Below are 20,644 nucleotides of genomic sequence, written 5' to 3'. Positions count from 1 at the left end.
GGTTCAACAGAATCCGGAGGACAGTGTGGGAAGGTCAAAGCCTACTCACCATCGCTACCACAACGTTCTCTAAATTCCCGTACGTGCCCAGTTCTCTGATGCAAGAAAGGAGTTTGTTAGAAGCTGCCCAAGACTGGACTCTTACATGCACACCTTGGAAAACAGGTTGGCAGCTTCTGAAATCCTAGTCCTGGGTATTTACCTAAGACTAAGTATGCAAAACACCAACTTTCCAAGAAACACCAAGCTAGTGCAAAAAAAAAAAAAAAAAAAAAAAGGTTTTAAAGTAGAACTGAGACCTTCAATTGCTAAGATTATATGTTTTCTACTACTAGTAGGAAATGGAATCCAGGAGCAAGAAGAGATCAGATAAACAAAATTACAGATGCTTCTGCACATGTAGGTCCAGGTCAATCTTAATGCTGCACTTACACAAGGAAGACTAAAGAATCAGCATGGAAGTCATTATTCTGTAACATCCCTTAATTATAATCAATTATAAAAGTGAATTAAACCTTTATTTGCGGAAGAGTCTGTTGAATTAAAAAACATTGTGAGTGTGCTTTTGTGGACATTGGTGAAAGAGCTGGTAATGGAATAATTCCAGAATCGTACCAAGTAGCGATTGGTAGAATAAGTACAGCCCAAGAAGAAATATTTTTTAGAATGGTATTTTCAACAATTTGAGAAAAAAGCCACTAAACAGATATAAGAAGTCATATTCTTTTTTTAACTTTTTTTTAATGTTTTTATTTATTTCTGAGACAGAGAGAGACAGAGCATGAGCGGGGGAGGGGCAGAGAGCGAGGGAGACACAGAATCCGAAGCAGGCTCCGGGCTCTGAGCTGTCGGCACAGAGCCCGACGCGGGGCTCGAACTCACGGACCGCGAGATCATGACCTGAGCCGAAGTCGGACGCATTTTAATTTAAGAATATGACTTCTTGGGGCTCCTGGGTGGCTCAGTCGGTTGAGCGTCCCCGTCCCCGGGGCTGGCGAAAGCAAAAGGTTCTCGAGAAGGCGGGCGGGGCTCGCACTAGACGTTCGCCGGGAAGAGAACATTCCCGGGATAGTAGGGCCTCATGCACAGGGATTTGTGGTCTGCGAGCCGACAGGCGGGGGGCGCGTGGAGGGTGAAAAACTGATGGCCGAGCCCTGGCCCTGCTGTCTCCTCTAGATCGCAGTTTGCCCATCCACGGCGGGGCCTCAGCCAGGCCGGAGTTAGGAGGTGGTTGGTCTGCGATTCTCCCCAGCAGCAACTGCAGCATTCCTGGTTACAAGCCTCCCTGGAGCCCCCTGCTCCTCCCTCCCCGGCCGCCAGGGGGCGGGCCCGGATCACAGGGCTGGAGCTGGGGCGGAGACCCACGCTGGGAGGCGGTGTGAACGGGGAGGCGGTAGGAATGGCTTCTGCGCCGTGCCCAGGTCACCCAACCCTCCAGCTTGGGGTCCTAGGGTTCAGGGGACGAAGGCGGCTCCCGGGTGGCGCCAGACCGGGGCGAGATGGTAGGCGCAGGCCACCAACCCAGTGCAGCCCAAGGCAGCGGCAGCAGCCAGAGCAACGGCGAACAGGGGCAGGGAACGCGCCTCCGATAGGTCAGGCTGGCAGGGAGCAGCAGGTGGCGGCGGTGCATGGGGCCTGGCCCCACCAGCGGGCCTTCGCCCAGAGCCACGACCGGGGGGCCATATGGGAAGGTGCATCTGTGGCCCGGGGACTGGGGACCCCCGTGACAGCTGCGTCTCCCCCGGCCTGCAGCAGCTCCATCCGCTCCTGCAGCTGCCGGACGCGCGCCTCCAGGTCTCGGTTCCGGGCCTCGGCTTCACGGAGCTGACCAACTAGACCATGGCCCTCCCCTCTTCTCTAGTCCCTGGGCGTCCTCAGGAGAAGGCCTGCCTCACCAAAAGGCCCTGTTTGGTTTGTCTCTGTCTCCACGTAACCATTTCTGTGTGGACGTATGTTTTCCGTTCCGTTGGGTACATGTCTATGAGTGCAACTGATGGGCCATTCGGTAACTAGGTCTAACTTTCTGGGGAATTTCCAAACTCTTTCCCTAAGTGACTACACCATTTTACATTCCCACCACATATGGGGATTCCAATTTCTCCACATCCTTTCCAACGTTTTTATTATCTGTTTGATTATAGCCATCCTCACGTGTGTGAAGTACCGTCTTGTGGTTTGGGTTTGCAATTTCCCCAGTGTCTAAGGACAATGACACCGAGCATCTTTTCACGTGCTCAGTGGACACCAGTAGATCTTCTTTGGAGAAATGTCTATTCGAATTCTTTGCCTATTAAAAAATTTTTTTTAATGTTTATTTATTTTTGAGAGAGACAGCGAGAGAGTGGGGGGGGGAGCAGAGAGAGAGGGGGAGACACAGAATCGGAAGCAGGCTCCGGGCTCTGAGCCGTCAGCACAGAGCCCGACGTGGGGCTCGAATTCACGAACCATGATCTGAACCGAAGTCGGAGGCTTCACCGACTGAGCCACCCCACCCAGGCTCCCCTAAGTCTCCAACTGATTTTGAGTTAATTCTTGTGTATGGTGTGAGGAAGGGGTCTACCTTTATGTTGTCGCAGGTGGACATCCCATCATCCCGGCACCAGTTATTGAAGGACTACAGTTTGTCAGCCCTGCTTATAGGGTTTGAGATGAGGGAGGCATGGGTGAGCAGGACCCAGGACCCCTTCTGTTGCTGAGACTGAAGCTGCTCACAAGTGGGAGAAGTGGGGTGGGCCTGGGGTCACAGAATTTTGGGAAGGGATTTGAGCTTCTCCCCTCCCCCATTTCAAGCACTCCCTGCCTTTCTGTGCCTAAGCATGGATGAGCAGAGTCAAGAAGAAAGCTGGCTGGACTGCCCTAAGTGGCTGTCTACACAGAGGAAGTGACTCACACGAGAGGTGGGTCCAGCCCAGCTATTTTGTTAAGTGTCACCAACCTCACCCTGAAGTTGCTATTTCCACCCCCTAAATGAGACTGCCCTCTCTGCTCCCGTAGACGCGGAAGGGGAGTAAGGCTGAGGCTGCCCTAGAGGGATTGGTTTGGACAGTTTAATTCATTCAGATGCTTTATGGCACCTTAAGCCAAGAGTGGAGAACTCTGAGTCGGGAGTATCGGGGCCTCAGAGCTGGGCTCCAGGGCTCCCTCTGAAAACCCTCGGAATTAGCAGGTGCTTCCTTCAGTCAGTGACAGGACAATGTGTCAATCAGGGTGGCTACTTGGGAAGCAGTTGCAACACAAGATTCTGAACAAAGCCTGCCTGGGCCATAGAGACCCAGGGGAGCTCCCCGAGGAAAATGGCCAGGAGCCCCACAGAGCCTGGCACACACACCTGGGAAGTCCTGCGGCCTCCCAGCTCACTATTCCTTAAGACTCAGCTCAGGGGCCGTCCATCACCTCCTCTGGGAAGCTTTCCTGACTATTCCCCAGCCTACACTCCTCCCGCTGCCTAGCTGGGTCAGGGACTCCTCGGGGCTCCCACGGCATTCTTTGCCCACCCCACCCAGCACCTACCAAGCTGTATGCAATGGCCACTCTTCTTTCTGCCTGGCACAGAGTTATCACAGATGAGGGAATAATTCTTGAGTATCAAACGTCTTTGGCATAAAATAACAAGGCTGGGGGAAGGGGACTGGAAGGAAGGAGACAAATGTGAATTGTGAGGTGATATAAGTTCACTGGTGAGGGCTTCTCTCTCCGAGGAGGCGAGGGAGACGACTGGGAAGTGTTCAGACTCGGTCCAGTGGCCACAGGTCAGCCCCCAGGAAATGATACTCCAGGAAACATCTTTTGTTCTCTTAGACAACAGACAAAACCAGTGGGAACACTGGGTCCTTGGAGCTACTGCACACAGGCCTGGACAGAGCTCTGTGTGACTGGTTCATACAAAGGAATCTACAATGAATTATTACTCCCTGAAGCACAGATCAGGCTCCAACAACGATGAATCCCGAAAACAGTATGTTAATTGGAAGAAGCCAGTCACCAAAGGCTGCATATTACATGATTCCATTTCTGTGAAATGTCCAGAATAGCAAATCTATAGACAAAGGAAATAAGTAGTTGCCAGGGGATGAGAGGAGTGAGGCCGGAGGAGGAGGATGGGGCGTCACTGCTAATGGTAAGGGATTTCTTTTCTTTTCTTTTTAAATGTTTTTATTTATTTTTTGAGAGAGAGATAGAGACAGAGCATCAGCAGGGGAGGAGCAGAGAGAGAGGGAGTCTGAAGCATGCTCCAGGCTCTGAGCTGTCAGCACAGAGCCCGACATGGGACTCGAACTTGTGAACCACAGATCATGACCTGAGCTGAAGTCAGACCCTCCAACGACTGAGCCACCCAGGCGTCCCAAGGGATTTCTTTTATGGGGGATGAAAATATTTTCAAATTCGATTGTAGTGATGGCTGCACAACCTTGTGAATATACGAAAAAAAATGGAATTATACACTTTAATTAGGTGAATTGTATGGTGTATGAGTTATATCTCAATAAAGCTATTTAAAAGTGTGTGTGCGTGTGTGTGTGTGTGTGTGTGTGCGCGCGCGTGCGCGTGTCCTAATCTATTTCACGGCCTCGGCCCCATCCTGAGTTACAGGATCTGGAAGCTACCGGATGAGAGATACGCACGGATGGAGCTGAAAAAGCAAGACTATATCCTAACGTGACCCCAGACAGCAGCTGGGATAAACCTGGGGTTCTGTATGTCCGCGTGCACACGTGCATACAACTTCCTACCCTGGCTATTCATCCTCAAGGACAAATGTGAAATGGCAAAGAGCTCAGGTCCACAGCTTTGACAACCGCTTCACTGGGCCGACAGTTCTCAAGCCTCTGACCCATGGCTCTGTGCAGGAGATTCCCAGGGCTGGCTTCCCTCGGGGTTATCAACAAAGGAGACCGGCCCATTCTAGAGCTGCACTGCCCAACAGAAACAGAATTCCAGCCACATGTATCATTTTAAACGTTCTACTAGCCACGTTTTTAAAATGTAAAAAGAAACACGTGTAATTAACCTTTATATTTAACCCAATATCAAACATATTTTCATTGTAACACATAATCGATAAATGATTGAGATATTTCACCTTCTTTTTTGTTCAGACTAAGCCTTCAAGATCCAGTGTTTATTTCACATAGCTTATCTCAGGTTGGACTAACCACATTTTAAACGCTCATTCAACAGCCACGTGTGGCTAGTGGTTACCATATGGGATGGTGCAGTTCTAACCTGGCTCATATTGCAAGATGAGTATTCTCAAAGTCTGGTATTTTAGCAAATCTGAATTTAATAATAACAAGAGCTGAGGAGGAAACCAAGGCTCAGTGAGGCAAAGTGCCTTGCCCGAGGCCTTGAGCTGATGAGTGGCAGTGGTGATGCACAGGGTCTATGATCAGATAAGAATTATCTTCTCTACGGGGTCAACGTGAGAGGATAAGAGAGACCCGTGGGAAGGGACTGGCACCGTGCCTGGCTCACGTCCGCCGTGAAAGATATGAGGGGCTAATGGAGACAAGGCAGAGACCACTCGGGGTGGCTAGCTGGGGAGACCCTGCACCAGCTCTGAGACATTTCCCCAAGACCTCTCCCCGAAAAGCTTGTATCACTCACCGGGCTGGTGGGTGAGGACACCCCAAGGCTCCGTGCAGCTCCGTCATCCTCCAGAGACTTCTGCTGGCCGCTCCCCGGACTGACTGCTCTGGCCGCCGCCTCTCTCACGGGACTGGAAGGCCTCTGGTCTAAAATGCTCACCGAGGGGACAGCTTTGGCAGTGCCCAACTGCAGCAAGTCCAGGGTGCCAGGTGCCTGGGGAGGCGGCTCCTGCTTGCGGTCCCCATCTTGAGTCCCAGAGGATGCTTGGGGCGGGAGGGGCTCTGCGGGCACATCAAAAGGGATGCTGGCCTCCAGGCCGGGGAGGGGGAGTGAGGCCCGCCCCGTGGGAATCTCCACTTCTCCACTCAGTCCGCTCAGTCCGTTGGTTGGCACAGAGTTTACCTGGGCTTTGCTGAATTCCGACAATACCCTGGAAGTTTTTAAACAGAGAAACCTGTGTGACAAGCTGTCAGCTAGAATGCCCAAGGCTATTGGGACGGCGGTAAGAAGGCAAAACTGCTGTCTGGGGATTTCAAAAACAAAACATCCTCGTCATCCACCCACCGTGCTCCTCTGCTTCCACACAAGCCTTCCTCTGACACTCCTCACAAAGTTTCTCCCCAGCTGGGACTGAGGTAGAGTGGGCGGCCAAGCGAACTGCGGGGCCCGGGATCTCCGGTGCCAGCGCTGGTCCACCAGAGCTGGGCCGTATGTGGGGTCCCAGATGCCTCCTGTTCCCAGGACCTGCTGCCGGAGATCAGTGTACACGGGGTGCAGGAGTGTGCACGCAAGTATACATGGGGTGTGCACCTGCTCGCTCTTCCAATGGTACTGCCTCTTCCTGCCCTTCAGTGGTGCTTCAGGGACTACGGGGAGCCAGTGTTACTGTCTTTACGTACACACACACACACGCACGCACATGAAAACTACCCTGGGCCTTCTAAAATGTGCACTGGCTAGTGGCTGCTCCCCTTCTCCTGAGGCTTCTGAGAATCCACATTCTGTTTCTGAACTAGAACTATTTGCTGTCTCCTCCTTTGTTTATGAACCAATAGAGTATGTCACGGGCGAATACAGATTCATACAACAACAAAGCTACCCGGGGCCCAAGAGATTGCCCATATCTGCCCTAATGGTTTAGACTGGGTCAGAAGACGTGCCAAACTCCCCTTAATGTGGGCTCATTTCCATAAGGATTTTAGAACTCAAGTTTCTACCTTAATGTCTTCTGGCTGAGCTGTGTGCTCTTATCTACATCATAACCCCAAACAACATTTCCAGACATGCTAGTCAAACATTGGTGAACAACCCATACATTTATGGGCAACTGATTTGCAGCCCAAGACATTTCAGTGGGGAAAGAATAGTCTTTTCAACAAATGGTGCTGGGATAAGCGAACAGTCCCATGCAAAAGAAGAAAGTTGGACCCCTACCTCATACCATATAAAAAATGAACTCAAGAGTTTAAGACAAGATGGCGGCTTAGGAGGACGCTGGGCTCACCGCACGTCCTGCTGATCACTTAGATTCCTGCCTAAATAACCCAGAAAACCGCCAGAGGATTAGCAGAACGGAGTCGCCGGAGCCAAACGCAGACGAGAGGCCCACGGAAGAGGGTAGGAAGGGCGGAGAGGCAGTGCGCGCTCCACGGACTGGCGGGAGGGAGCCGGGGCGGAGGGGCGGCTCGCCGGCCAAGCAGAGCCCCCGAGTCTGGCTTGCAAAAGCGGAGGGGCCTGACGGACTGTGTCCCGACAGCAAGCGCGACTTAGCGTCTGGGAGGTCATAAGTTAACAGCTCTGCTCGGAAAGCGGGAAGGCTGGAGGACAAAGGGAGGGAGAGCTGCTGAGCCCCCTGACAACAGAGCTCAGTTTGGTGGGGAACAAAGGCGCTCGCCAGCGCCATCTCCCCCGCCCATCCCCCAGCCGAAATCCCAAAGGGAACCGGTTCCTGCCAGGGAACTTGCTCGCTCCGCACAAACACCCAACTCTGCGCTTCTGCGGAGCCAAACCTCCGGCAGCGGATCTGACTCCCTCCCGCTGCCACAGGGCCCCTCCTGAAGTGGATCACCTAAGGAGAAGCGAGCTAAGCCTGCCCCTCCTGCCCCCGTGCACCTTGCCTACCCACCCCAGCTAATACGCCAGATCCCCAGCATCACAAGCCTGGCAGGGTGCAAGTAGCCCAGACGGGCCACGCCACCCCACAGTGAATCCCGCCCCTAGGAGAGGGGAAGAGAAGGCACACACCAGTCTGACTGTGGCCCCAGCGGTGGGCTGGGGGCAGACATCAGGTCTGACTGCGGCCCCGCCCACCAACTCCAGCTATACACCACAGCACAGGGGAAGCGCCCTGCAGGTCCTCACCACGCCAGGGACTATCCAAAATGACCAAGCGGAAGAATTCCCCTCAGAAGAATCTCCAGGAAATAACAACAGCTAATGAGCTGATCAAAAAGGATTTAAATAATATAACAGAAAGTGAATTTAGAATAATAGTCATAAAATTAATCGCTGGGCTTGAAAACAGTATACAGGACAGCAGAGAATCTCTTGCTACAGAGATCAAGGGACTAAGGAACAGTCACGAGGAGCTGAAAAACGCTTTAAACGAAATGCATAACAAAATGGAAACCACCACAGCTCGGCTTGAAGAGGCAGAGGAGAGAATAGGTGAACTAGAAGATAAAGTTATGGAAAAAGAGGAAGCTGAGAAAAAGAGAGATAAAAAAATCCAGGAGTATGAGGGGAAAATTAGAGAACTAAGTGATACACTAAAAAGAAATAATATACGCATAATTGGTATCCCAGAGGAGGAAGAGAGAGGGAAAGGTGCTGAAGGGGTACTTGAAGAAATAATAGCTGAGAACTTCCCTGAACTGGGGAAGGAAAAAGGCATTGAAATCCAAGAGGCACAGAGAACTCCCTTCAGACGTAACTTGAATCGATCTTCTGCACGACATATCATAGTGAAACTGGCAAAATACAAGGATAAAGAGAAAATTCTGAAAGCAGCAAGGGGTAAACGTGCCCTCACATATAAAGGGAGACCTATAAGACTCGTGACTGATATCTCTTTTGAAACTTGGCAGGCCAGAAAGAATTGGCACGAGATTTTCAGGGTGCTAGACAGAAAAAATATGCAGCCGAGAATCCTTTATCCAGCAAGTCTGTCATTTAGAATAGAAGGAGAGATAAAGGTCTTCCCAAACAAACAAAAACTGAAGGAATTTGTCACCACTAAACCAGCCCTACAAGAGATCCTAAGGGGGACCCTGTGAGACAAAGTCCCAGAGACATCACTACAAGCATAAAACATACAGACATCACAATGACTCTAAACCCGTATCTTTCTATAATAACACTGAATGTAAATGGATTAAATGCGCCAACCAAAAGACATAGGGTATCAGAATGGATAAAAAAACAAGACCCATCTATTTGCTGTCTACAAGAGACTCATTTTAGACCTGAGGACACCTTCAGATTGAGAGTGAGGGGATGGAGAACTATTTATCATGCGACTGGAAGCCAAAAGAAAGCTGGAGTAGCCATACTTATATCAGACAAACTAGACTTTAAATTAAAGGCTGTAACAAGAGATGAAGAAGGACATTATATAATACTTACAGGGTCTATCCATCAGGAAGAGCTAACAATTATAAATGTCTATGCGCCGAATACCGGAGCCCCCAAATATATAAAACAATTACTCATAAACATAAGCAACCTTATTGATAAGAATGTGGTAATTGCAGGGGACTTTAACACCCCACTTACAGAAATGGATAGATCATCTAGACACACGGTCAATAAAGAAACAAGGGCCCTGAATGAGACATTGGATCAGATGGACTTGACAGATATATTTAGAACTCTGCATCCCAAAGCAACAGAATATACTTTCTTCTCGAGTGCACATGGAACATTCTCCAAGATAGATCATATACTGGGTCACAAAACAGCCCTTCATAAGTTTACAAGAATTGAAATTATACCATGCTTACTTTCAGACCACAATGCTATGAAGCTTGAAATCAACCACAGAAAAAAGTCTGGAAAACCTCCAAAAGCATGGAGGTAAAAGAACACCCTACTAACGAATGAGTGGGTCAACCAGGCAATTAGAGAAGAAATTAAAAAATATATGGAAACAAACGAAAATGAAAATACAACAATCCAAACGCTTTGGGACGCAGCGAAGGCAGTCCTGAGAGGAAAATACATTGCAATCCAGGCCTATCTCAAGAAACAAGAAAAATCCCAAATACAAAATCTAACAGCACACCTAAAGGAACTAGAAGCAGAACAGCAAAGGCAGCCTAAACCCAGCAGAAGAAGAGAAATAATAAAGATCAGAGCAGAAATAAACAATATAGAATCTAAAAAAACTGTAGAGCAGATCAACGAAACCAAGAGTTGGTTTTTTGAAAAAATAAACAAAATTGACAAACCTCTAGCCAGGCTTCTCAAAAAGAAAAGGGAGATGACCCAAATAGATAAAATCATGAATGAAAATGGAATTATTACAACAAATCCCTCAGAGATACAAAAAAAAAATGAACTCAAAATGGATCAAAGACCTAAAAGTAAGCGCTAAAACTATAAAACTCTTAGAAGGAAACAGGTATAAATCTTTGGATCAAGCAATGGTTTCTTATATGACAGCCAACAAATAAGTAAACAATAAAAAATAGGTACGCTGGACTTTATCAACACTAAAAGCTTTTGTGCTTCAAAAGGATACTATCAAGAAAGTAAAAAGATAACGCATAGAACAGGGAAAAAATCTGCATATCTTATATCCAAGTATTATCATATATCTGATAAGGGTCTAGATATCCAAGTATTATCATATATCTGATAAGGGTCTAGTCTCCAGAATATAGAGAGCTCTTACAATTCAATAATATTAGAACAAATAATCTGACTGAAAAATGGGCAAAGGTTTACAGAGACACTTCTCTAAAGGTATACAAATGGAAAGTACATGAAAAGATGCTCAATACCATTAGACGGTAGTGAAATACAAATCAAAACCGTAATAAGATACTACTTTATGCCTACCAAGACGCCTATAATAAAAAAGACAGAGGGGCACCTGGGTGGTTCAATCAGTTAAGCATCCGACTTCGGCTCAGGTCATGATCTCACAGTTCGTGGGTTCGAGCCCTGTGTCGGGCTCTGTGCCGACAGCTTGGAGCCTGGAGACTGCTTCAGATTCTGTGTCTCCCTCTCTTTCTGCCTCTCCCCAACTCATGCTCTGTCTCTCTCTCTCTGTCTCTCTCTAAAATAAGAAACATTAAAAATTTTTTAAAAATTGGGGCGCCTGGGTGGCGCAGTCGGTTAAGCATCCGACTTCAGCCAGGTCACGATCTCGCGGTCCGTGAGTTCGAGCCCCGCATCAGGCTCTGGGCTGATGGCTCAGAGCCTGGAGCCTGTTTCCGATTCTGTGTCTCCTCTCTCTCTGCCCCTCCCCCATTCATGCTCTGTCTCTCTCTGTCCCAAAAATAAATAAAAACGTTAAAAAAAAAAAAATTTAAAAAAAAAATTTTTTTTTAAATTAAAAAGACAGAATAACAAGTGTTGGCAAAGGTGTAGAGAAAATGGAACTCCTACACGCTGCTGGCGGAAATGTGAAATGGTGCAGCCTCTGTGGAGAACAGTTTGGTAGTTCCTTAAAAGTTAAACATAGAGTTACCATGTGAGTCAGCAATTCAACTCATGGGCATATACCCAAGAGAATTAAAAGACAATGTCTGCACAAAAACCTGTACATGAGTGTTCACAGCAATATTATTCACAGTAGCCAAAAAGTAGGAATAGAACAAATGTCCACTAACTGAAAAGATAAAACAAATTGTGGTGTATTCACACAATGGAATATTATTCAGCCATGACCCATGCTACAACACGGATGAACCTTGAAAACCTACTAAGTGAAGGAAGGAGGTCACAAAAAGCCACACAGTGTATGATTCCATTGGTATTAAATGTCCAGAATAGGTAAATCCATAGCTAGTGGGTAAGGGGTTTCCTTAAAGGGTCATGTTGGTTGGCTTTGGCTGGCACACTGCTGTGGCCCCACAATAGGTTCCTAAAGTTCACCGACTTCATTCCTTTACCCGTAAAACCGGCACGGTAACAGCACCCACCTATGACTGTGTTCAAGGCTGAATGAGATCATATAGGTAAAATGCTTACAGAGTGTCTGGCTCAAAGTAAGTACTCAATAAACATTAACCTCAATTTGTCACTGGTTGTTCTTATCGCCACTGGCAAGACTGCTTAGCCTCTACACACATGGCTATAAAAATGTCAGGAAGGAGAATTACGGAAATATTCACCAGCATTACCGAAATGGTTATCAATTATAAATGACCCCTCATCTGTAAGACACATTTTAATGATGGAGTGGACTGGGTGTGGGAATAAAGAAACACCACCCGACAGCAAGAAGCTTGTGTGATAAATTAGAGTTTCCACCAAATCAACACCACGGTCAGGATGAAATCAAGTTCACAAGAGTCTCACCAGGATCAGAGCTGGTGGGCAGGACCCAGAGAGAATAAGAGGCATGCACATCAAGTGGGAAAAAGTGCTAGAGATGAGGTTTTGAAGGAAAAGTGAAAGAAAGAGAATTTTCAAAACTTTTGAAGAAAATGCAACATAGGGCTGAAACGGTGACACCGCTCCGGTCCTTCCACTTCTGTCCAGCTCAGGGCAGCGTTTTTCAAAAACTGCCTGTTCAAAAATTCTAGAAGTTTGTGCTTTCATTTAGAAGACAGTCTGAAAACATATACGTATTATATACATACGTATATTGCGCGTACACAGAGGCGTAGGTGTGGAATAAAAGCATGGGCCGGAGAATCAGCATGACCACCCCATAAAGTGCCCCCCGCCAAGCGATTCTGAGCCTGGGCTTTTCCTGAGCACGGGGACTAGCGTGTTGGGGTCCACGGCACCACCTGGCGGTCAGGGGTGCTCATGAAAGTACAGGAGGGGGCTGCATGTGCGAAGAATCATTTCCCCCAAGAGCAGGCCTCATGATAACGACCTCTGACAAATATCATCAAGCACAGATCTGCAGCCGTGTAGACACAGACAAGTAGCGCGAGAACTGACATCAGGGGACCCCCAGTAAAATGATAATGACACCACCTATGGAGCACTCACCCTGTGATTGGCACTGCTCTAAGCATACCTTAGAGCATACCTTAACTCACTTCCTAGCATTCTTATCCCCATCTTGCAGATGAGGACATCAAGGTCAGAAAGGTTGAGTATCTTGCCCAGGGTCGCAGAGCTGGTTAATGGAAGACTCCAGCAGTCTGGCTCCTGAGTCCACACTCCTAACCACCGGCCCCTAGCTGTGCTTCTCAGCGATCACTGTAATTCAGACCCAACCAACACAAAAGAAGCTATTCAGGCCATCAATCCTCTATTCACAAAGCAAACTGCAGTTTGGTTTCCAGAAAACATTAAGTTAATACATTTCATTGGAATGTTACATCTTTTGTACTTTAACTTGTAGATGATTTTAAAAAACTTTTTTTTAACATTTATTTTGATAGAACGCCTGTTCTCTCTCTCTCTCAAAATAAATCAACTTTAAAAAATCCACGAAAGCAAATATTTAAGTAATATGACAAAAATAAGCGAACTCTTAACTGCTGATGTGACTCTTCACCCTCAGACACACCCTCTAAGAGCTGGTGTGTGTGGACGTGCGAAGATAACTTCAAGCCCAGCACTCAGAGTGATGGTGCTGGATGTGTGTTTGTGCATCTGTGTGCTCTGTGTTTGCTGGTTCCGCACGCCACTGCCCCGCGCTGGTCTGTGCATCCTGACCCTCTTCCCTTGACTTCTCCCACAATGCCCAGGATGACGCTTCCCACACAGGGTGGACGGTCACTGATTCAAGGGCCTTAAGCTGGAATTTTCCAATCACAAGACTCACGAAAGATAAAAGCAGGGCACATGACAAAGAGAGGGCCGGCGGGCTGGCCTGTGGGAGGAGGAGACACAAGGAAGGGTTCAGACAGGTGAATGAACTTAAGTCAAGCCATCGGCCCAGCCGATAGAGCGGGGATTGCTCCCTTCCAGGATGTTCTACCTAAATTCCTGTTTGATGTTTGAAAGTTCTAGCTAATGTGCTCTGTTGCTCAGAAGCTGCTTCAGCCGTAATTCGCCCCCAGGCATCTGATCTGATTCTCAGCCAGCTCTATGAGGGAGCCTCCACTTTACAGATGAAGAAACAACCTCACAGAGCCAACGCTTGGCCTGCCGTTACTGGACTTGGGACTGGCGGAACAGGGCTTGAGGCCGGATCCTGCTACAAGCCAGTCCGTACCGGCACCCAATCTGGTGTTCTTCCCACAGCAGCTGGGAAACCTGTAAAGACTTGAATGAACCAAGAAGGGAGGGGCACTCAGGAGTAGAAAAGAAGATCCTAGACGCTGGCTGAGGGAACATGGGTCTGGCTGAAGGAAGCGCTTAATAAAAATTTACCATTTTCGGAGCGCCTGGGTGGCTCAGTCAGTTAAGCGTCCGACTCTTGATTTTGGCTCGGGTCATGATCTCACAGTTCCTGGGATCAAGCTCTGCATCACGCTCTGCACTGACAGCGAGGGGCCTGCTTGGGATTCTCTCTCTCCCCCCCCCCCCCCGCCTCTCTCTCTCTGCCCTTCCCCCACTCATGCTCGCTTGCTGTCTCTCTCTCTCTCAAACAAGTAAATAAACTTGAAAAAAAGTTTATCATGTTCTACCTATTAAATGAGCAAATATCCAAAAGTTTGATAATACCTTCTGCCTACAAGGCCGAGGGGGCACAGGTACATTCCTGACAGAGTGTAAACAGGCGATTATCTATGAAAATTGTAGATTCATTTATCCTTTGCCTCAGCAATTCTGTTTCTGGGACTTTACTGAACAGAGATAGTTGCATAGAATTAAAAGATCACATACACACGGTTATTTATAGAAAGAGTGAACTCCAGTGTCCAGTAAATACAGGGCTGGTCAAATAAACTAAGGTAGATTCATACAATGGAAACACATGCCACAGGGGGAAAAAAAAAAAAAAAACTGAAGAAACTGATATGAAGCTCAAAAACAAAAACTCTGATCTCTTCTAAGACAAGGTATCAAACAGTATATTTAGAATAGCTTTGTGGGGATGGGGCAGAGATGAGAAATATAAAAGACATTTAAAAAGTCTATCTATTCATATCTGTTAGATGCATTTAGAAACATCAGAAAAAGACATGTAAAGGGGGTGCCTGGGTGGCTCGGTCAGTTAAATGTCTGACTTCAGCCTAGCTCATGATCTCGAACGGTTCGTGAGTTCGAGCCCCACGTTGGGCTCTCTGCTGCCAGCACAGAATCTGCTTCAGATCCTCCGTCCCCCTTTCTCACTGCCCCTCCCCTGCTCATTCTCTGTCTCAAAAATAAATAAATAAACTTTAAAAAAAAGAAAAAGAAAGATGTAAGGAATTAATAATTATGGTTACAAAGGTGGAAAAGACGTTTCACTGTAGATAGACTTTTTTTTCCTACCATAAAAATAAATCTATTAAAAAATTAATGTTTAGGGGCGCCTGGGTGGCTCAGTCGGTTGAGCTGCCAACTTCAGCTCAGGTCAGGATCTCACAGTTCGTGAGTTTGAGCCCCGTGTCGGGCTCTGTGCTGATAGCTTGGAGCCTGGAGCCTGTTTCAGATTCTCTGTCTCCCTCTCTCTCTGTTCCTCCCCCGCTTGCAGTCTGTCTCACTCAAAAAAATAAACAAAGATTAAAAAAAAAAAAAAAATGAATGTTTCAAAAGGGCCTGAATGAAGAAGGCTCTGCTGTGGTGAGCATGGTTAACATAGAGAGATGGTGACTCACTACGTTGTACACCTGAGACTAATATAACACCGTGTGTCAACAATACTCAGATAGAAAAAAGTTCTTTTAAAGAGATAGCTCTGCCCAGGGTCCCTTCTCTAGTCAAGTTCATTGCTCCCTGTGCTCTTCCTCCACTCACTTGCTTGGCCCCTTTTGTGCACTACCTCCTCCAGGCCTCATTCAGGGTCTGTGTCCTTCAGAGGCCTTCTGGGAGGTCGCAGCGGAGCACCCTGACGCGCTGGGCTTCACTGCGTCTTTTGGAAGTCGTATATCTAACTCCGAACCGTTAGTTTCCGCCCTAGAGGCAATAATATTTTACACGAAGCCTCAGAGAAATTAGGTAACTTGTGGAAGATCATCCAGGGGCAGAGCTGGAGCCTGATTCAGCTCTGAGCCCTCCCTGAATCCATTCTCCTCGCTGCCCCATGTGGCCTCCAGTTAGAAGTCCCGGCAACTCCAGTCCCTGAGGAAGAGCCACGGTCCTCTTTTCCTTTATGCCCTTAGAGAGGTCAATGCTCAGTGACAGGCAATCACATGCTATAGGAAGGGAGAGAAAGAGGAAGAGGAGAAGGAAGGAAGGCAGGGGGAGGAGAAGGAGTGGGGGAAGGACACTCACTCTTGCAGAGACGGGTCTGAATCATCGGCATTTGCTGTCCCCAGGTCGGAGTCGTAGGACATGGGCTCCTCGGAACGGTCTGGACTCTTGGAGCCATTCTCTTGGAGTAGGCAGCTATCAGAGTTTAGGCTGCAAGACAGCTGGGATGAACTGGCGGTGTCCAGGCTGAGGGAGGAGGCCGTGAGCTTCCGGTTCCGTCGGATCTTATGGCCTGAGTGCTGGACTTCGATGTCCTCCGAGCCTGAGGAATGGGAAATTGAATCCAGAGACTCTTTCCGCTGTAGTTCTGTCCCAGAGGTGGTGAGGGGGTCGAGCTCAGAGAGCGGGCAAAGCCCAGAGAGAGCCAGTGGGGTAAGCGTCCACTCGTTTAAGATGGCGGACTTGTAGGAGAGCTCGAAGGATAAGGACGTCAGTCCCTGCAGGAAGCTGAGGAGGAACTCGCCCTCCTCGGCGTCTCGAAGCAGGGCTGTGGGCTGATAGTACTCGCACAGGCGGGCGGGCTCCTGGAGGAGCAGCTTCAGGTAGCACTCCATCAGGCCGTCATTGAGGGCCAGCCTCAGCCAGGCCCGGCAGCGGCCCACGTCCGTGCTGACAAAGATCAGGTGCTCCAATTCCGAGACGATGTGTCTGGGGGTGGAGAGGACAGGCTTGTTTCAAGAAATGATTTCAGATCACGGAGGATTGTTTTATCCACTGGTGAGCAGGAGCCAGTAATAACGACTGCAAGTATATATAGGCTTGGGAAAAAATCTCAGATAGCAGTGTTCTACAGGGAATTGAGAAATATTTAGCTACAACTCCCCACTTTTTCGAGGTTACTGTCATGCAGGATAATTGCCATTTTTGTTACAACTCCCCAGGCGCCCTTGACATCACCTGCTCATCCGGCATACATCTGATGAGCCCCTAAGTGCCAGGTCTTTGGAGCCGTGAAGATACAGGATACAGACACGGTCCTGCCCTCAGTCCAGGTTACTACCTTTCAAGGGCACACGGAGGTGAACCCTGTTGTCAGTAGAGCTGGGGTGGGGGGAAGGCAATCACTTCCAGGTTGCAGTAAGAACAATGCCTTAGGCAAGGCATTGAGGGATTAGGCATAGGGATTAGGGATAGGCAAGGCATTGAGCTGGGCCTTGAGGGATTTCAAGCGGCAAAGATGGAAGGGAACCTTAGGCACCAAGGACTGACAGAAAAAAGGCACCAAGGGTAGGGAAGCAGCAGCTGTGTAACAGGAGTGGTGAGCACTCCCGTTACAGCACGGGGAGGAGGAGGAGCGGCTGACTGGGTTGCAAAGTCAGGTGATGCAGGGTCTCGAGCATCCAACCGGTGAGGCAAAGTGGGGCAAGGGTCCCCACACCTGGCTGTGCGTCAGAATCACCTGGGAACGTGGTCAGGATACAGATTCTGGGGCCCCAACGAAGTGAATGGGACTCCAGGCTAGCACTGGGGAGCCTGAGAGTTTTTACACCGGGAAATGACTCGACCGCAGTCGCGCAGACTTCTGGGTGGGCTGCTCGGGATAAGATCAGGTACCAAACTCAGTTCCCGAACCCTTGGTCTGATGTACATGCCCTTCCTCTGACCATCACAGTGCCCTGAGCACGTCTCGCCCATAGGAGTGCGTGCTCCACAGGGCTCAGGGAATGAGCTCGGGTTAGCTTAAGCTCAATAAATGTTGACCAGCTGCCTGACCTAAGGACAGACAGAATGAGATAAGGGGGACAATTAGAAAGCCACTGCCACCTGGCAGTGAGGTAAGACCCTGAGATAGGGCGGTGGCAGTCAGCATGAAAAGGAAGATACAGACCGACAAGGCACCTTCAGGCTGAAGGTGGCATTTAATAGCCCTGAGAGGCAACGTGCCAGCAGCTGCTTGCTCCAAAGCCCAGGCAGTTAGGGCCAGGGCCGCAGAGGCAAACGTCCCAGGGTGGATATTCAGATGATCTGGATTCCACTGCTTTAAAAAATGCCACAGCCTGTTAGGATATAATACTTAGCATAGAGATGTTCAAACATTCCAAGGCAGGGTCAGCAAACCTCTTCTGTTAAGGGCCACTTAGTAAAGATTTTAGGCTTTGCAGGCCACACATTCTCTGTTCCAACTACCTGACTTTGCCACGGGGTGGCAAAAAAGCGGCTCCTGCTAAAGGCGACCGACCAGCCAGGGCCCTGAGCAGCCCCAGGCCATTGCCTGTCGCTGAGGGGCTCTTGAGGCTTGGTCTAACAATAACCCCTATCTCACCCATCTCCATTCTAGAACACAGAGCATCTCTGCTGCTTTCCCATAGAGCTGTAGAGGGAGAGCCCAGGGTCACCCACACTGAAGCTCCTCCCCAAAGCAAAGCCTCCCCTGCTGATCTCACTTGTGGGTGACAGCTTTCAGGAGGGGCCAGAAGACAGGCTGAGGCAGAGGCTTCTGGTGGGCGCTCTTCTTCCTTTTCCCTCCGGCCTCGGCTCGGATGTGCTTGGCATGCAGGCCGTGGATAAATACGGCCTCCAGGGCACTGCACATGGTGTTGGCATCTCCGTCTTCGCTAGTGACCACTGTGTCCGAGGACACGTACTGCTTCTGCAACGCCTTCACAGATCCCACTAGCTTCTTCTTGATGACCTAGTCAGTGTCAGACATAACACAGGCCTTTAGAAGATCCTGCGGTGACGCCTGGAAGGGAAGTGCTTATCACCAAACACACGCACACCCACACACGTCTCACGTCTACCTGTGGGTGTGTATACAGCAAAACTAGCACAAGCTAATCATAGAAAACAAAGATGGGCGCCTGGGTGGCTCGGTCGGTCGAGCGTCCGACTTCGGCTCAGGTCGTGATCTCACGGTTCATGGGTTCGAGCCCCACGTCGGGCTCTGGGCTGCCAGCTCAGAGCCTGGAGCCTGCTTTGGATTCTGTGTCTCCCTCTCTCTCTGCCCCTCCCCCACTGGCACACGCACACGCGCGCTCTCTCTCCTTCTCTCAAAAATAAATAAACGTTGGAAAAAAATTTTTAAAAAAGAAAGAAAGAAAACAGAGACAAAGCATAGAGGAGAAAAGGAAAATTGCGTACGTATACCACCCAGAGATAGTTATTTTTTTGCAAAGATATTTGTATGTTTTTCTTTTGTTTTGCTTTTTAAACCGAACTTCAGTGATTTGATAGCCATAGAAATCTTGTGTTTAAATACCGGCTCCATCATAGTTACAGGTGTGGGAGCCTGGGTGATCCATCTAGGGCAGGGGTGAAGCTTTCCACCTTGTTTAGGGGTCTACGATTCCATGAAGAGGCTACAAGTGCCACTTTAGAACCATAAAAACACCAAGAAAACAGGAGCATGGTCCACATTAAGAAAGATCCTAGGGGCACCTGGGTGGCTCAGTCAGTTAAGTATCTGACGCTTGATTTCAGCTCAGGTCGTGATCTCACGACCTGATTTTTGAGTTTGAGCTCCGTATCTGGCTCTGTGCTGACAGTGTGGAGCCTGCTTGAGATTCTCTCTCTCTCTCTCTCTCTCTCTCTCTCTCTCTCTCTCTCTGTCTCTCTCTCTCTCTCTCTCTCTCTCTCTCTCTCTCTCTGCCCTTCCTCTGCTCATGCTCACTCTCCCTTTCAAAATAAATAAAATAAACGTTATTTATTTAAAAATATCTTTTTAATGTTTATTTTTGAGAGAGAGAGAGAGAGAGAGAGAGAGACAAAGTATGAGGGGGGGAGGGGCAGAGATGGAGGAAGACACAGAATCCGAAGCAGGCTCCAGGCTCTGAGCTGTCAGCACAGAGCCTGATGCAGGGCTCGAACCCACGAGCCGTGAGATCATGACCTGAGCCGAAATAGGACGCTTAACTGACTGAGCCACCCAGGCGCCCCTAAAATAAATAAATAAACTTTAAAAAGAAAGAAAGAAAAAAGGAAAGATCCTTGACCTGGCAGTCAGAGGCAGATGTTAGTCTCAGCTCTGTTGGTCAACAGCTGGGTCACTGCAGACATTTCACTTAACCTCACTGAGCTTAATTTCCTCATCTGTTAAACGGAACAAATACTTCCTGACCTACAGCACAGGAGTTGGGGGGTGGGGGGATTACTCTGAGGGCAGGACTTGCTTTTTTTTTTTCATTCTTGCATCCTCAACAGTGGCCTGGTTCCTGACACACGTAAGTATTCCGTTAAGGTCTGTTACATAAATCAATTATAAAATACATATATGCAAAATCCTTTGGAAAGACAAAGACAGTTCTGTCATAATATAAGCATGTCGGGGCGCCTGGGTGGCGCAGTCGGTTAAGCGTCCGACTTCAGCCAGGTCACGATCTCGCGGTCCGTGAGTTCGAGCCCCGCGTCGGGCTCTGTGCTGACTGCTCAGAGCCTGGAGCCTGTTTCCGATTCTGTGTCTCCCTCTCTCTCTGCCCCTCCCCCGTTCATGCTCTGTCTCCCAAAAATAAATAAACGTTGAAAAAAAAAAAAAATAATAATATAAGCATGTCAAAATTACCTATGTGTTTTGGAAAAGGATTGGGAGGGAATACAGAAAACCTGGTTTGAACTGTTAGCTGATAGGATTATGGATAAATATTTT

General features: G+C 48.5%; 1 protein-coding gene across 14 annotated transcripts in view; it reads right to left on the bottom strand.

The window, feature by feature from the left end:
* Nucleotides 1-20,644, bottom strand: part of LOC125158401 (pleckstrin homology domain-containing family M member 1-like) — a 115,326-nt gene that overhangs the window by 87,242 nt on the left and 7,440 nt on the right. For all 14 annotated transcript variants that reach the window (XR_007149402.1, XR_007149399.1, XR_007149400.1 and 11 more), the window contains exons 4-6: nucleotides 18,447-18,694; nucleotides 16,084-16,710; nucleotides 5,605-6,016 (exon numbers count right to left, since the gene is read on the bottom strand). Coding sequence is in view for 10 of the 14 variants with exons in the window: in XM_047845381.1 (XP_047701337.1) it covers nucleotides 5,605-6,016; nucleotides 16,084-16,710; nucleotides 18,447-18,694 (1,287 nt within the window). In the remaining 4 variants the exon portion in view is untranslated. The remainder of the gene's footprint in view (nucleotides 1-5,604; nucleotides 6,017-16,083; nucleotides 16,711-18,446; nucleotides 18,695-20,644) is intronic.

The sequence above is a fragment of the Prionailurus viverrinus genome, unplaced genomic scaffold (genome assembly GCF_022837055.1).
Source record: "Prionailurus viverrinus isolate Anna unplaced genomic scaffold, UM_Priviv_1.0 scaffold_35, whole genome shotgun sequence".
In the NCBI taxonomy this organism is placed as follows: domain Eukaryota; kingdom Metazoa; phylum Chordata; class Mammalia; order Carnivora; family Felidae; genus Prionailurus; species Prionailurus viverrinus.
Note: the sequence above shows the minus strand (reverse complement) of the source record. Positions and strands in the feature narration are given on the sequence as shown.